The sequence below is a fragment of the Procambarus clarkii genome, chromosome 58 (assembly GCF_040958095.1).
Source record: "Procambarus clarkii isolate CNS0578487 chromosome 58, FALCON_Pclarkii_2.0, whole genome shotgun sequence".
NCBI lineage: Eukaryota > Metazoa > Arthropoda > Malacostraca > Decapoda > Cambaridae > Procambarus > Procambarus clarkii.
In genome coordinates, this window is record NC_091207.1 from 1,510,821 (window position 1) to 1,527,082 (window position 16,262).

At 48.1% G+C, this 16,262-nt stretch overlaps 1 protein-coding gene across 1 annotated transcript in view; it reads right to left on the reverse strand.

Annotated features, from left to right (window-relative positions):
* Nucleotides 1-16,262, reverse strand: part of LOC123751887 (ryanodine receptor-like) — a 359,023-nt gene that overhangs the window by 82,487 nt on the left and 260,274 nt on the right. Inside the window, 5 exon segments of the mRNA XM_069306475.1 lie at nt 4,620-4,751; nt 5,363-5,531; nt 7,437-7,573; nt 10,045-10,206; nt 10,886-11,032. Of these exon segments, the coding sequence (XP_069162576.1) occupies nt 4,620-4,751; nt 5,363-5,531; nt 7,437-7,573; nt 10,045-10,206; nt 10,886-11,032 (747 nt within the window).

Here is a 16,262-nt window from a genome sequence, read left to right on the forward strand (position 1 = left end):
CTGGGACAAGAGTGCAGTACTGGGACAAGAGTGCAGTACTGGGACAAGAGTGCAGTACTGGGACAAGAGTGTAGTACTGGGACAAGAGTGTAGTACTGGGACAAGAGTGCAGTACTGGGACAAGAGTGTAGTACTGGGACAAGAGTGTAGTACTGGGAAAAGGGTGCAGTACTGGGACATAAGGGTTGTACTGGGACAAGAGTGCAGTACTGGGGCAAGGGTGCAATACTGGGACAAGAGTGCAGTACTGGGACAAGGGTGCAGTACTGGGACAAGAGTGCAGTACTGGGGCAAGAGTGCAGTACTGGGACAAGAGTGTAGTACTGGGACAAGAGTACAGTACTGGGGCAAGAGTACAGTACTGGGACAAGAGTGCAGTACTGGGACAAGAGTACAGTACTGGGACAAGAGTGTAGTACTGGGACAAGAGTACAGTACTGGGGCAAGAGTACAGTACTGGGACAAGAGTGCAGTACTGGGGCAAGAGTGCAGTACTGGGACAAGAGTGCAGTACTGGGACAAGAGTACAGTACTGGGACAAGAGTGTAGTACTGGGACAAGAGTACAGTACTGGGGCAAGAGTACAGTACTGGGGCAAGAGTGTAGTACTGGGACAAGAGTGTAGTACTGGGACAAGGGTGCAGTACTGGGACAAGAGTGTAGTACTGGGGCAAGAGTGTAGTACTGGGACAAGAGTGTAGTACTGGGGCAAGAGTGTAGTACTGGGACAAGAGTGCAGTACTGGGACAAGAGTGCAGTACTGGGACAAGAGTGCAGTACTGAGGCAAGAGTGTAGTACTGGGACAAGAGTGTAGTACTGGGTCAAGAGTGTAGTACTGGGAAAAGGGTGCAGTACTGGGACAAGAGTGTAGTACTGGGGCAAGAGTGTAGTACTGGAACAAGAGTGCAGTACTGGGACAAGAGTGCAGTACTGGGACAAGAGTGCAGTACTGAGGCAAGAGTGTAGTACTGGGACAAGAGTGTAGTACTGGGACAAGAGTGCAGTACTGGGGCAAGGGTGCAGTACTGGGACAAGAGTGCAGTACTGGGACAAGGGTGCATTACTGGGACAAGAGTGCAGTACTGGGGCAAGAGTGTAGTACTAGGACAAGAGTGTAGTACTGGGACAAGAGTACAGTACTGGGGCAAGAGTACAGTACTGGGACAAGAGTGCAGTACTGGGACAAGAGTACAGTACTGGGACAAGAGTGTAGTACCGGGACAAGAGTACAGTACTGGGGCAAGAGTACAGCACTGGGACAAGAGTGCAGTACTGGGACAAGAGTACAGTACTGGGACAAGAGTGTAGTACTGGGACAAGAGTGCAGTACTGGGACAAAAGTGCAGTACTGGGACAAGAGTGCAGTACTGGGACAAGAGTGTAGTACTGGGACAAGAGTACAGTACTGGGACAAAAGTGCAGTACTGGGACAAGAGTGCAGTACTGGGACAAGAGTGCAGTACTGGGACAAGAGTGTAGTACTGGGACAAGAGTACAGTACTGGGACAAAAGTGCAGTACTGGGACAAGAGTACAGTACTGGGGGGAGTGCAGTACTGGGACAAAAGTGCAGTACTGGGACAAGAGTGCAGTACTGGGACAAGAGTGCAGTACTGGGGGAGTGCAGTACTGGGACAAGAGTGCAGTACTGGGACAAGAGTGCAGTACTCGGACAAGAGTGCAGTACTGGGACAAGAGTGCAGTACTGGAACAAGAGTACAGTACTGGGACCAGAGTGTAGTACTGGGGGAGTGCAGTACTGGGACAAGGGTGCAGTACTGGGACAAGGGTGCAGTACTGGGACAAGGGTGTAGTACTGGGGCAAGAGTGTAGTACTGGGACAAGAGTGCAGTACTGGGACAATGGTGCAGTACTGGGACAAGAGTGCAGTACTGGGACAAGAGTGTAGTACTGGGACAAGAGTGTAGTACTGGGGCAAGAGTACAGTACTGGGACAAGAGTACAGTACTGGGACAAGAGTGCAGTACTGGGACAAGAGTGCAGTTCTGGGACAATAATGTAGTACTGGGACAGGAGCGTAGTACTGGGACAAGAGTGCAGTACTGAGACAAGAGTGTAGTACTGGGACAAGAGTGAAGTACTGGGACAAGAGTACAGTACTGGGACAAGAGTGTAGTACTGGGACAAGAGTGCAGTACTGGGACAAGAGTACAGTACTGGGACAAGAGTGTAGTACTGGGACAAGAGTGCAGTACTGGGACAAGAGTGCAGTACTGGTGCAAGAGTGCAGTACTGGGACAAGAGTGTAGTACTGGGACAAGAGTGTAGTACTGGGACAAGAGTGTAGTACTGGGACAAGAGTGCAGTACTGGGGCAAGAGTGTAGTACTGGGACAAGAGTGCAGTACTGGGGCATGAGTACAGTACTGGGACAAGAGTACAGTACTGGGGCAGGAGTGTAGTACTGGGACAAGAGTGTAGTACTGGGACAAGTGTAGTACTGGGACAAGAGTACAGTACTGGGACAAGAATGTAGTACTGGGACAAGAGTGTAGTACTGGGACAAGAGTGTAGTACTGGGACAAGTGTAGTACTGGGACAAGAGTACAGTACTGGGACAAGAATGTAGTACTGGGACAAGTGTAGTACTGGGACAAGAGTGTAGTACTGGGACAAGAGTGCAGTACTGGGACAAGTGTGCAGTACTGGGACAAGAGTACAGTACTGGGGCAAGAGTACAGTACTGGGACAAGAGTACAGTACTGGGACAAGAGTGCAGTACTGGGACAAGAGTGTAGTACTGGGGCAAGAGTGCAGTACTTGGACAAGAGTGCAGTACTGGGACAAGAGTGTATTACTGGGACAAGAGTACAGTACTGGGACAAGAGTGTAGTACTGGGACAGGAGTGTATTACTGGGACAAGAGTGCAGTACTGGTACAAGAGTGTAGTACTGGGACAAGAATGTAGTACTAGGACAAGAGTGTATTACTGGGACAAGAGTGCAGTACTGGGACAAGAGTGTAGTACTGGGACAAGAGTGCAGTACTGGGACAAGACTACAGTACTGGGACAAGAGTGTAGTACTGGGGCAAGAGTGCAGTACTGGGGTAAGAGTACAGTACTGGGACAAGAGTACAGTACTGGGACAAGAGTACAGTACTGGGGCAAGAGTACAGTACTGGGACAAGATTACAGTACTGGGGCAAGAGTACAGTACTGGGACAAGAGTACAGTACTGGGACAAGAGTACAGTACTGGGACAAGAGTGCAGTACTGGGGCAAGAGTACAGTACTGGGACAAGAGTGTAGTACTGGGGCAAGAGTGCAGTACTGGGACAAGAGTACAGTACTGAAACAAGAGTGCAGTACTGGGGCAAGAGTGCAGTACTGGGGCAAGAGTACAGTACTGGGACAAGAGTACAGTACTGGGACAAGAGTACAGTACTGGGGCAAGAGTACAGTACTGGGACAAGAGTGCAGTACTGGGGCAAGAGTACAGTACTGGGACAAGAGTACAGTACTGGGACAAGAGTGTAGTACTGGGGCAAGAGTACAGTACTGGGACAAGAGTACAGTACTGGGACAAGAGTGCAGTACTGGGGCAAGAGTACAGTACTGGGACAAGAGTACAGTACTGGGGCAAGAGTGCAGTACTGGGACAAGAGTACAGTACTGGGACAAGAGTGTAGTACTGGGGCAAGAGTGCAGTACTGGGACAAGAGTACAGTACTGGGACAAGAGTGCAGTACTGGGGCAAGAGTACATTACTGGGACAAGAGTACAGTACTGGGACAAGAGTGTAGTACTGGGACAAGAGTGCAGTACTGGGACAAGAGCGCAGTACTGGGGCAAGAGTACAGTACTGGGACAAGAGTACAGTACTGGGACAAGAGTGCAGTACTGGGGCAAGAGTACAGTACTGGGACAAGAGTGTAGTACTGGGGCAAGAGTACAGTACTGGGACAAGAGTACAGTACTGGGACAAGAGTGCAGTACTGGGGCAAGAGTACAGTACTGGGACAAGAGTACAGTACTGGGACAAGAGTGTAGTACTGGGGCAAGAGTGCAGTACTGGGACAAGAGTACAGTACTGGGACAAGAGTGTAGTACTGGGGCAAGAGTGCAGTACTGGGACAAGAGTACAGTACTGGGACAAGAGTACAGTACTGGGACAAGAGTGCAGTACTGGGACAAGAGTACAGTACTGGGACAAGAGTACTTCTGACGGAGCTTCACAATACAGGTAGGTGTGTCAGGACATTTGACCGACAGTTTTCTCTGCCTCTGAGGATGCTAAATGAACCCTAGCGAAACGCACCAAGACCAATAAAATTGCTAAGTGACCTTTATCAGTGTTGTGACGGTGATAGTGAGCAGGTACTTACAGTGTTGTGACGGTGATAGTGAGCAGGTACTTACAGTGTTGTGACGGTGATAGTGAGCAGGTACTTACAGTGTTGTGACGGTGATAGTGAGCAGGTACTTACAGTGTTGTGACGGTGATAGTGAGCAGGTACTTACAGTGTCGTGACGGTGATAGTGAGCAGGTACTTACAGTGTCTTGACGGTGATAGTGAGCAGGTACTTACAGTGTCCTGACGGTGATAGTGAGCAGGTACTTACAGTGCTGTGACGGTGATAGTGAGCAGGTACTTACAGTGTCCTGACGGTGAAGCTGCTCGCGGCCGCTGGTGCTCACACCCTCAGTACTCTCGAACTCAATGTTCCAGTTGATGGCCAGCAGGGCCTTAATGGCGTCCCGCACGGGTTCCCGGTACCGCTCCCGCTCCTGTAGGAATGTCAACGTCATCATTAACACGATATGTTTTAGTGACTCTCAGTACTGAACAATGAGCGAAGTATTGCATCAGAGAGGTAGGTTATGTGTTCATAATTATAGCATTTGGTCAAGTTGGAGGGTGTTGAAGGGAACCCGGGTGCTCACCGAGTATGTGTTGTATAATACTATGGTGTATATTATGTGTCACATAATACTCGCACAAAAACATATTATACGATGATTGGTGGTATGAGTGGGAGCATGTTGTAGGTGTTAGGGTGAAGGGAGGAGAGAGTGAGAGGTGTAGTGAAGGAATGAGAGAGAGAGAGAGGTGTAGAGTGTGTAGAGTGAAGGAATGAGAGAGAGTGAGAGGTGTAGAGGGTGAAGGAATGAGAGAGAGAGAGAGAGGTGTAGAGTGTGTAGAGTGAAGGAATGAGAGAGTGAGAGGTGTAGAGGGTGAAGGAATGAGAGAGAGAGAGAGAGGTGTAGAGTGTGTAGAGTGAAGGAATGAGAGAGAGTGAGAGGTGTAGAGGGTGAAGGAATGAGAGAGAGAGAGGTGTAGAGTGTGTAGGGTGAAGGAATGAGAGTGAGAGGTGTAGAGGGTGATGAGAGGTACTCACGTAGTCAGAGAGCATGCTGAAGGGCTTAAGTCTTGGGTGGAGCTTCTCCTCGATGGAGTAAGTGTCGCCATACACCCAGCCACTCTCCAACTTGCGGGAGGCCCACGCGTCGTGGTTATGTTCACTGAACTTCTTTATAAGGTCCTGGATGTCCTGGTCTGGCTGCACACTGTTCACCCATAACACACCTTCCCATTAGTCAAGTCTCATACATTAGTTATGGCGTTCATCAATCACAACTTACGGCCTATTGAGATATTCGTTATTTATTTATATATAATTACACCTAAAACTTTCTAGAGAATGAATATTTGCAATAATATTTATAAACATTTCTTGACAGTCTGAACCCAAAAGTGTTCACACCAAGTCTTTCAGTCTTATAACAAGTCAGCTACTCACTGCTACTCAACACGCAAAAGGAAAAAGAAATTCAATTTTTTAAATTCTTGGCAATATATTATACCAAAGATTCTCTTTTGCACATACTTTTCTTGTATGTATATGTGAGGTGTATGTGCACGTCCGTGTGTGTGTGTACTCATCTGCCTTGTTAAGCTGACAGGGGCTAACATCTGCTCACAAGCCCCGCCTCTCGCCCATCGTTGCCAACCCGTTCTCGCAAATTTAATAAGTCAATATTGACTTATTAAATATGTGCATAGGTGACATACTTAACATAATAGATACCCTTAAAAAGATTCATAGAAAACACCGACCTTACCTAACCTTGTTAGTATCTTAAGATAAGCATCTTATTGCTTCGTAATTACAATTATTACTTAACCTATACCTATTATAGGTTAGGTAATAATTGTAATTACGAAGCAATAAGATGCTTATCTTAAGATACTAACAAGGTTAGGTAAGGTCGGTGTTTTCTATGAATCTTTTTAAGGGTATCTATTATGTTAAGTATGTCACCTATGCACATATTTAATAAGTCAATATTGACTTATTAAATTTGCGAGAACGGGTTGCAACATTAGTCCACTGCAGAAACTCATTTCACTTGTTTTTCTTGCCATAAGTACATTTAAAACTGTATATGGAATTGGCTCTGATAATTTCTCCATCTAGTCTGTGTTACTTTGATCTGATAAATTTCCCATTTAGTTTGTGCTACTTTTTGACGTGACTGGCATCTCTATGCCTCATCTGTGTTTCGAGTGTTGAATTATAGTCCTCTCGTTCAACTGTTCCTTAATTTGAACACTGCTTCCATAGCTACTTTGTCAGTCCTGTTGATATCTTAAACGCCGTTATTATGTCTACCCTATTCCTTCTTTGCTCCAGTGCAACTGGAACTTTCCTCCAGAAGGAACTGAGTTCCACTTTCTTCAGTCTTTCTTCATATCTTAGTTTGCCCTTAGCTCAGGAAAGACCCTTGTTGCATAGTTTTGGACCCATCAAGTTTTGTTTTGCTTCTTCTAGAGGTTCCGTGCATGGGCAAGATACACAATGATGGGTCTCACAAAGCATATATAGAGCCCTTGGCAGGTATCTTTATGCAGAGTCCTGCAGGATAACCAGACTATTGCCAGTGTCGCAGCCCGCAGGATGGCATATACAGGCCGCAGAATGGTTGTCTGTGCCTCTTGGTTTAGTTCTTGTATTATATCTACAGCTAAGTTCTCTGTTTTTCAGAAGTTGAAAGTTGACTTCCCTTCATCCTGTACTCTTCTTGCTCCAATTCCTATCTTCGTAACATTACATTTGTCATGGTTAGTCTTGTGGCTATTTCTCAGACCATCTCTGAGGAGTGTATTTACTATATGTACTTGCATGATCGATCTGTTAGCTCTTGGACCCTACTCCCTGTCCTTATATCCCGTCCCAGTGCTATATAGGCATATTGGCAGACACACAGTACAAATGTTAACACATTTTTAACCTCACTGTCATTGCCAGCTCTCTCCTAAATTTCTGGCCAGGAACATTCCGTATACATAACATCTTTGGAGCAGGACACTGGTTCGATGACCAGTCCTGCTCCAAACATGTATCCAGTGACAACATTGTGTATCCCACGTAAACAAGAATTGCTTCAACATTGGTGTAGAAAATGTCTTACTCTGTGGTGTCGATGGGCGTGGGCGTGTAGGGTCCCTCGGCGCAGGAGGAGGTGTTGTAGAGCTCGTCCTCGTGGCCATGGGTCAAGGAGTAGTCGGGCGGCAGCGAGCACCCGATGGCCGACAAGCACGGAAGTGCCTGCACAATTGTTAATAGTATTAGTGTAAATATTTGGTCACTTACAGATGTGTAAATACTTGGTCACTTAAGATAAGCCTTTAAGAATATGGGTGATGGTGGGGAGTGGACTATTAAGAATATGGGTGGTGGTGGGGAGTGGACTATTAAGAATATGGGTGATGGTGGGGAGTGGACTATTAAGAATATGGGTGGTGGTGGGGAGTGGACTATTAAGAATATGGGTGGTGGTGGGGAGTGGACTATTAAGAATATGGGTGATGTGGGGAGTGGACTATTAAGAATATGGGTGGTGGTGGGGAGTGGACTATTAAGAATATGGGTGATGGTGGGGAGTGGACTATTAAGAATATGGGTGGTGGTGGGGAGTGGACTATTAAGAATATGGGTGGTGGTGGGGAGTGGACTATTAAGAATATGGGTGGTGGTGGGGAGTGGACTATTAAGAATATGGGTGATGGTGGGGAGTGGACTATTAAGAATATGGGTGGTGGTGGGGAGTGGACTATTAAGAATATGGGTGATGGTGGGGAGTGGACTATTAAGAATATGGGTGATGGTGGGGAGTGGACTATTAAGAATATGGGTGATGGTGGGGAGTGGACTATTAAGAATATGGGTGGTGGTGGGGAGTGGACTATTAAGAATATGGGTGGTGGTGGGGAGTGGACTATTAAGAATATGGGTGGTGGCGGGGGAGTGGACCATTAAGAATATGGGTGGTGGCGGGGAGTGGACCATTAAGAATATGGGTGGTGGCGGGGGAGTGGGCCATTAAGAATATGTGTGGTGGCGGGGGAGTGGACCATTAAGAATATGGGTGGTGGCGGGGGAGTGGGCCATTAAGAATATGGTGGTGGCGGGGGAGTGGGCCATTAAGAATATGGTGGTGGCGGGGGAGTGGACCATTAAGAATATGGGTGGTGGTGGGGGAGTGGACCATTAAGAATATGGGTGGTGGTGGGGGAGTGGACCATTAAGAATATGGGTGGTGGTGGGGGAGTGGACCATTAAGAATGTGGGTGGTGGGGAGTAGTGGACCATTAAGAATGTGGGTGGTGGTGGGGAAGAGGACCATTAAGAATATGGGTGGTGGTGGGGGAGTGGACCATTAAGAATGTGGGTGATGGCGGGGAGTGGGTCATTAAGAATATGGTGGTGGCGGGGGAGTGGGCCATTAAGAATATGGTGGTGGCGGGGGAGTGGGCCATTAAGAATATGGGTGGTGGCGGGGAGTGGGCCATTAAGAATATGGTGGTGGCGGGGGAGTGGGCCATTAAGAATATGGGTGGTGGCGGGGAGTGGGCCATTAAGAATATGGTGGTGGCGGGGGAGTGGGTCATTAAGAATATGGTGGTGGCGGGGGAGTGGGCCATTAAGAATATGGGTGGTGGCGGGGGAGTGGGCCATTAAGAATATGGTGGTGGCGGGGGAGTGGGCCATTAAGAATATGGTGGTGGCGGGGAGTGGGCCATTAAGAATATGGTGGTGGCGGGGAGTGGGCCATTAAGAATATGGTGGCGGCTGGGGAGTGGACCATTAAGAATATGGTGGTGGCGGGGAGTGGGCCATTAAGAATATGGGTGGTGGCGGGGGAGTGGGCCATTAAGAATATGGTGGTGGCGGGGGAGTGGGCCATTAAGAATATGGTGGTGGCGGGGAGTGGGCCATTAAGAATATGGTGGTGGCGGGGAGTGGGCCATTAAGAATATGGTGGCGGCGGGGGAGTGGACCATTAAGAATATGGTGGTGGCGGGGAGTGGGCCATTAAGAATATGGTGGTGGCGGGGGAGTGGGCCATTAAGAATATGGGTGGTGGCGGGGAGTGGGCCATTAAGAATATGGTGGTGGCGGGGAGTGGGCCATTAAGAATATGGTGGTGGCGGGGGAGTGGGCCATTAAGAATATGGTGGTGGCGGGGGAGTGGGCCATTAAGAATATGGGTGGTGGCGGGGAGTGGGCCATTAAGAATATGGTGGTGGCGGGGGAGTGGGCCATTAAGAATATGGGTGGTGGCGGGGAGTGGGCCATTAAGAATATGGGTGGTGGCGGGGGAGTGGACCATTAAGAATATGGGTGGTGGCGGGGAGTGGGCCATTAAGAATATGGGTGGTGGCGGGGAGTGGGCCATTAAGAATATGGGTGGTGGCGGGGGAGTGGACCATTAAGAATATGGGTGGTGGCGGGGTAGTGGGCCATTAAGAATATGGGTGGTGGCGGGGAGTGGGCCATTAAGAATATGGGTGGTGGCGGGGAGTGGACCATTAAGAATATGGGTGGTGGCGGGGGAGTGGACCATTAAGAATATGGGTGGTGGCGGGGAGTGGGCCATTAAGAATATGGGTGGTGGCGGGGAGTGGGCCATTAAGAATATGGGTGGTGGCGGGGAGTGGGCCATTAAGAATATGGGTGGTGGCGGGGAGTGGGCCATTAAGAATATGGGTGGTGGCGGGGTAGTGGGCCATACTCACCTTGCTAAACAGTTCCGGGTCGTACTCCATCTTGGCGAGAGAATCAAAGATGTTTGTGAAGAGCATCATAGTGAGTCTCTTCTCCTCCTCGGAGGCGGTGCCGGGGGTGTTGGAGGAGGTGCCGTAGTACTTGCCGCACCTCTCGTAGTGCAGCGTCAGCAACTGAAAGGACAAAATGCCACCAAAATTAACCATAACACTCTTGCCAGTTATTATGAGCCTACACAGAATAATTGGTTTCCTACTGTTGGAGATTGGAAGCCTGTTAATCTTATTTGATACTCCTCCCTCTCGGCTTCTCCCCCCTCCCCTTTCCTCGCAATACTTTCCTACTTCCATTGTACCTACTTACACTTAGGTGAATAGAGGCAACAGGTCAAGTTACCTGTTGCCTGTTACCTTGCTCAAACGCTACCTCCTGCCGGGGAATCGAACCCAGGATCATGCAATTGTGAGGTGACTGTTCTGACTACTGCACTAATCTTTCAGAGCAGGTTCAATGTGAATTGGCACCTTCTACTTTTCCTACTGTTACACAGCATTGTTACATACAAAAGGAGACAACAAGTGTTTTAAATATATTTAAATTGAAAAAAAAATGAGAAGAGGTTCACACAAACATAAGAAATTAACCATATCTGATAATTATTGTTTATTTTCTCCAAATATAATAATCCGCACGCCTTAAATTCTGCCATTAGGTGCCTGAAGACCAAGACTTTGCTCAATATTTATGATGTGCCGTCACTCCTGCTGCTGTAACAGTTATGGCCAAACTTACAACATAAGACACAATGTAATAAAAGGCCAAGGTAGAGGGTGCGGGTAGAGTGTTGTGTACCCTGAGGGCGACGGTGGTGTACTCGGAGAGCTTGGACACGTCGATGGTCAGCTTACGCAGCAGCGGCAGGAGGGCCGCCGGCTGCATCTCTCTCGTCAGCGCTATCAGGAAGTCTGACACGGCCTCGCGCTGACCTTTGGTCAAAATCTGAGAAGGAAACAAGTTGAGTTGTTATATTTAGGAAGTAGGTTGTCATAAGTCGTCTTGGTATCTTCCCTAAGATTAAAAACACAATTTGTGTTTTATATAAAAACAAGATTCATACCAGAGTTGTACAGGCCGGGGGCCTCACTGCACACTATCTTCATTACTGTATTCATCTTCACCACACACTATCTTCATCACTGTACTAGCTTACCCGTAACTGTCATCACTACACAGTCTTCATCATTGCAACATATATTAACACAGTAATCACTGTATTCATCTACACCACCACACACGAGCATTCTCATTACTGTGTCAGTCTTCACTAACAACTGTCTTCCTCACTGTAATCATCTTAACTACACACACAACTATCATCACTCTTACCATCTACACTACACATTATCATCCTCAGCTGGAAGACGGCTAATGTAGTCCCAATATACAAAGTGGGTGACAGGCAAGAGGCACTGAACTACAGGCCAGTTTCCCTAACTTGTATACCATGCAAGGTGATGGAGAAGATCGTGAGGAAAAAGCTCGTAGAACATCTGGAGAGAAGGGACTTCGTGACACACCACCAGCATGGTTTCAGGGATGGCAAACATGTCTCACAGATTTAATAGAATTCTACGACCAGGCGATAACACTTAAGCAAGAAACAGAAGGGTGGGCAGACTGCATTTTTTTTAGACTATCTGAAAACTGTGACACAGTAGAGGCTGTTACGAAAGTTGAAGGAACAGACGGGGTAAAACGTAAGGTGCTCCAGTGGATATGAGAGAATCTAAGCGACAGGAAGCTGAGTAACTGAGGGGGCAGACATCAGTGAAGAGATGTCACCAGTGGAGTCCCACGGGCTCTGTACTTGGACCCACCCTGTTTTTGATGTATGTAAACGAGGGTACAGACTCATTCCTCTCAATGTTTGCTGATGATGCAAAAATTATGAGAATAATCAAGACAGATGAAGATACACAGAGACTACAGGACACCCGGGACAAACTGGAGGAATGGTCTAGAAAACGGCTACTAAAGATTAACTGAGGAAAGTGTAAAGTAATGAAATTAGGTGAAAGGAACAGATGCCTGAACATAAGGTGTTCTGAAATCTCACCTCCCAGATCTGAAATCTGGGCGGTGAAATCCTGCAAGAGTCGAGTAGCAAAAAAGATCTAGGGGTTGATATCTCACCGAACCTTTCCCCAGAAGCCCACATCAAAAGGATATCATCAGCGGAAATATGCTAGACTGGCCAACATAAGAACTGCCTTTAGAATCGTATAAGAAATAATTCAGAACCTTGTATACTACTTATGTCTGACCAATCCTGGAATATGCAGCTCCAGCCTAGAGTCCATACCTAGTTAACCACAAGACAAAGTTAGAGAAGATTCAGAGGTATGCCACCAAACTAGTCACAGAACTTAGAGTTATAAGTTACGAGGAAAGGATACAGGAACTAAATCTCACGTCCCCTGGAAGACAGAAGAGTTAAGGGGAGACATGACTACAACCTACAAAATTCTCAGAGGAATTGACAGGGTTATCTTATCTTGAGGTTATCTTGAGATGATTTCGGGGCTTTTTAGTGTCCCCGCGGCCCGGCCCGGTCCGGTTTGTGATTCGAACAAAATTCGTCAGTGAAGCACTTGTTCCGGATATGTTCGAACGTCAGCAGTTGAGAGTCGTGTGTAACCCGCTTTTCATTCATAAACAGGGGGTTTGGTGGGTGCATGGAATCACTTTTGGATCTTTATTTGGAGGACGGGCTGATTTATAAGTTCGTGGGTGAAGCATTTATAGAATTGTGGATAAACAGAGGACGTGAGCGAAGCACTTGTTCCGGAAGTGTTCGGACGTCATCAGTTGTGAGTCGTGTGTAAACCGATTTTCATTCGTAAACAGGTGGTTTGACGGCTGGATTAATGAGCTTGGATCTTTGTATGCGAGAACGGGTTGCCTTCATCACCTTCCGCGCCTTCACCATCTATCCGACCTGTCACCACCACCTCGATCTTCACCACTATCAATTCATCCCTCTTAACAATTTCTACTGAACACTGTCATCGTCAATAAATAAACTACATTAGAGAAACTAATGTAGTTTCCCTCCCTCTCCCCTTTCCCTGTAGTGAAGGGTAGGGAAGGTAGTGACGGGTAAGGTGTAGAATAAGAAAGCTACAAAGAAATCACATTAACGTGATGTATAATAACCCGCGTCCTCGCACTAGGCTGGTTAAAGCAGCAGCCATCCTCCACAGACGCATTCATAAAGTTTAACTTACTGTGTATTAAAATTTGGTTGATTTTCATATATAATTTAATATTATTGTACGTAAAAATTATATGTACAGTTAGGCGTAGGTTAGGTTAGGTTAGGTTAGGTTAGGTGTTTCGGTTCTGTTGGCGAGGATTTGTATTTAAAGTACGTGGGTGAAGCATTTATAGAATTGTGGTTCGAACAGAGGACGTGAGCGAAGCACTTGTTCCGGAAGTGTTCGGACGACTTCCGGAACAAGTGCTTCACTGACGAATTTTGTTCGAACCACAAGGCTTCACCCACGTACCACAAATACAAAAAATCGCCAACAGAATCTAAACACCTACACTAACCTAACCTATGCCTATATATACACAGTATGCTAATATACTATAATATTAATTTATATTTGAGGAAATTCCTGTTTTGAATGAACAGCATGTAAAAATTGATGAATGCGTCTTTATGGTCGACCGCTGGATGGAATGGACTTGAGTCTAGAACGGGTTGCAGTCTCATGGCTCCTACTGAGTCTTCCCTTGTTCTTAAGGTGTGGTGGGAGTGTTAACTTGTTCTACAAACTGTGATGGGAGCGTTACCCGTTTCTTATAGGTAGGGTGGAAGTCTTTGCTTGTTCTTCAAGGCATTGGGGGTGTTACTTTGTTCTTCAGAGTGTGAAGGGAGTGTTACTTTGTTTTCAAAGCGAGATGGAAGTGTTACCTTGCTTTTTAAGATGTGATGGGGTATTTGTTCTTCAGGTGTGGTGGGATGTTACAATGTTCTACAAGGGTGGAAGTGTTACAATGTTCTACAAGATGTGGTGGAAGTGTTACATTGTTCTACAAGGTGTGATAGAAGTGTTACAAACTTTACATTGTTCTAAAAGATGTGGTGGGAGTGTTACAATGCTCTACAAAGTGTGGTGGAAGTGTTACGTTGCTCTAAAGGGTGTGGTGGGTGTGTCATAATATTCCACAGGGTGTGGTGGGAGTGTCAATGTTCCACAGGGTGTGGTGGGAGTGTCAATGTTCCACAGGGTGTGGTGGGTGTGTCATAATGTTCCACAGGGTGTGGTGGGAGTGTCAATGTTCCACAGGGTGTGGTGAGTGTGTCAATGTTCCACAGGGTGTGGTGGGTGTGTCAATGTTCCACAGGGTGTGGTGGGTGTGTCATAATGTTCCACAGGGTGTGGTGAGTGTCAATGTTCCACAGGGTGTGGTGGGTGTGTCAATGTTCCACAGGGTGTGGTGGGTGTGTCATAATGTTCCACAGGGTGTGGTGGGTGTGTCAATGTTCCACAGGGTGTGGTGGGAGTGTCAATGTTCCACAGGGTGTGGTAGATGTGTCAATGTTCCACAGGGTGTGGTGGGTGTGTCATAATGTTCCACAGGGTGTGGTGGGTGTGTCAATGTTCCACAGGGTGTGGTGGGTGTGTCAATGTTCCACAGGGTGTGGTGGGTGTGTCATAATGTTCCACAGGGTGAGGTGGGTGTGTCAATGTTCCACAGGGTGTGGTCGGTGTGTCATAATGTTCCACATGGTGTGGTGGGTGTGTCATAATGTTCCACAGGGTGTGGTGGGAGTGTCATAATGTTCCACAGGGTGTGGTGGGTGTGTCATAATGTTCCACAGGGGTGTGGAGGGAGCGTCATAGTGTTCTACAGAGTGTGGTGGAAGCGTCATAGTGTTCCACAGGATGTGGTGGGAGCGTCATAGTGTTCCACAGGGTGTGGTGGGAGTGTCACAGTGTTCCACAGGGTGTGGTGGGAGCGTCATAGTGTTCCACAGGGTGTGGTGGGAGCGTCACAGTGTTCCACATGGGTGTGGTGGGAGCATCACAGTGTTCCACAGGGTGTAGTGGAAGCGTCATAGTGTTCCACAGGGTGTGGTGGGAGCGTCATAGTGTTCCACAGGGTGTGGTGGGAGCATCACAGTGTTCCACAGGGTGTGGTGGAAGCGTCATAGTGTTCCACAGGGTGTGGTGGGAGCGTCATAGTGTTCCACAGGGGTGTGGTGGAAGTGTTACAGTGTTCCACAGGGTGTGGTGGGAGCGTCATAGTGTTCCACAGGGGTGTGGTGGGAGCGTCATAGCGTTCCACAGGGGTGTGGTGGAAGTGTTACAGTGTTCCACAGGGTGTGGTGGGAGCGTCATAGTGTTCCACAGGGGTGTGGTGGGAGCGTCATAGTGTTCCACAGGGGTGTGGTGGAAGTGTTACAGTGTTCCACAGGGTGTGGTGGGAGCGTCATAGTGTTCCACAGGGGTGTGGTGGGAGCGTCATAGTGTTCCACAGGGTGTGGTGGGAGCGTCATAGTGTTCCACAGGGTGTGGTGGGAGCGTCATAGTGTTCCACAGAGGTGTAGTGGGAGCGTCATAGTGTTCCACATGGGTGTGGTGGGAGCGTCACAGTGTTCCACAGGGTGTGGTGGGAGTGTCACAGTGTTCCACAGGGTGTGGTGGGAGCGTCATAGTGTTCCACAGGGTGTGGTGGGAGCGTCAGTGTTCCACAGGGTGTGGTGGGAGCGTCATAGTGTTCCACAGGGTGTGGTGGGAGCGTCACAGTGTTCCACAGGGTGTGGTGGGAGCGTCATAGTGTTCCACAGGGTGTGGTGGGAGCGTCATAGTGTTCCACAAGGTGTGGTGGGAGCGTCATAGTGTTCCACAGGGGTGTGGTGGAAGTGTTACAGTGTTCCACAGGGTGTAGTTGGAGCGCAGTGTTCCACAGGGTGTAGTGGGAGCGTCATTTTGTTCCACATGGGTGTGGTGGGAGCGTCACAGTGTTCCACAGGGTGTGGTGGGAGTGTCACAGTGTTCCACAGGGTGTGGTGGGAGTGTCACAGTGTTCCACAGGGTGTGGTGGGAGCGTCATAGTGTTCCACAGGGTGTGGTGGGAGCGTCATAGTATTCCACAGGGGTGTTGTGGGAGTGTCACAGTGTTCCACAGGGGTGTGGCGGGAGTGTCACAGTGT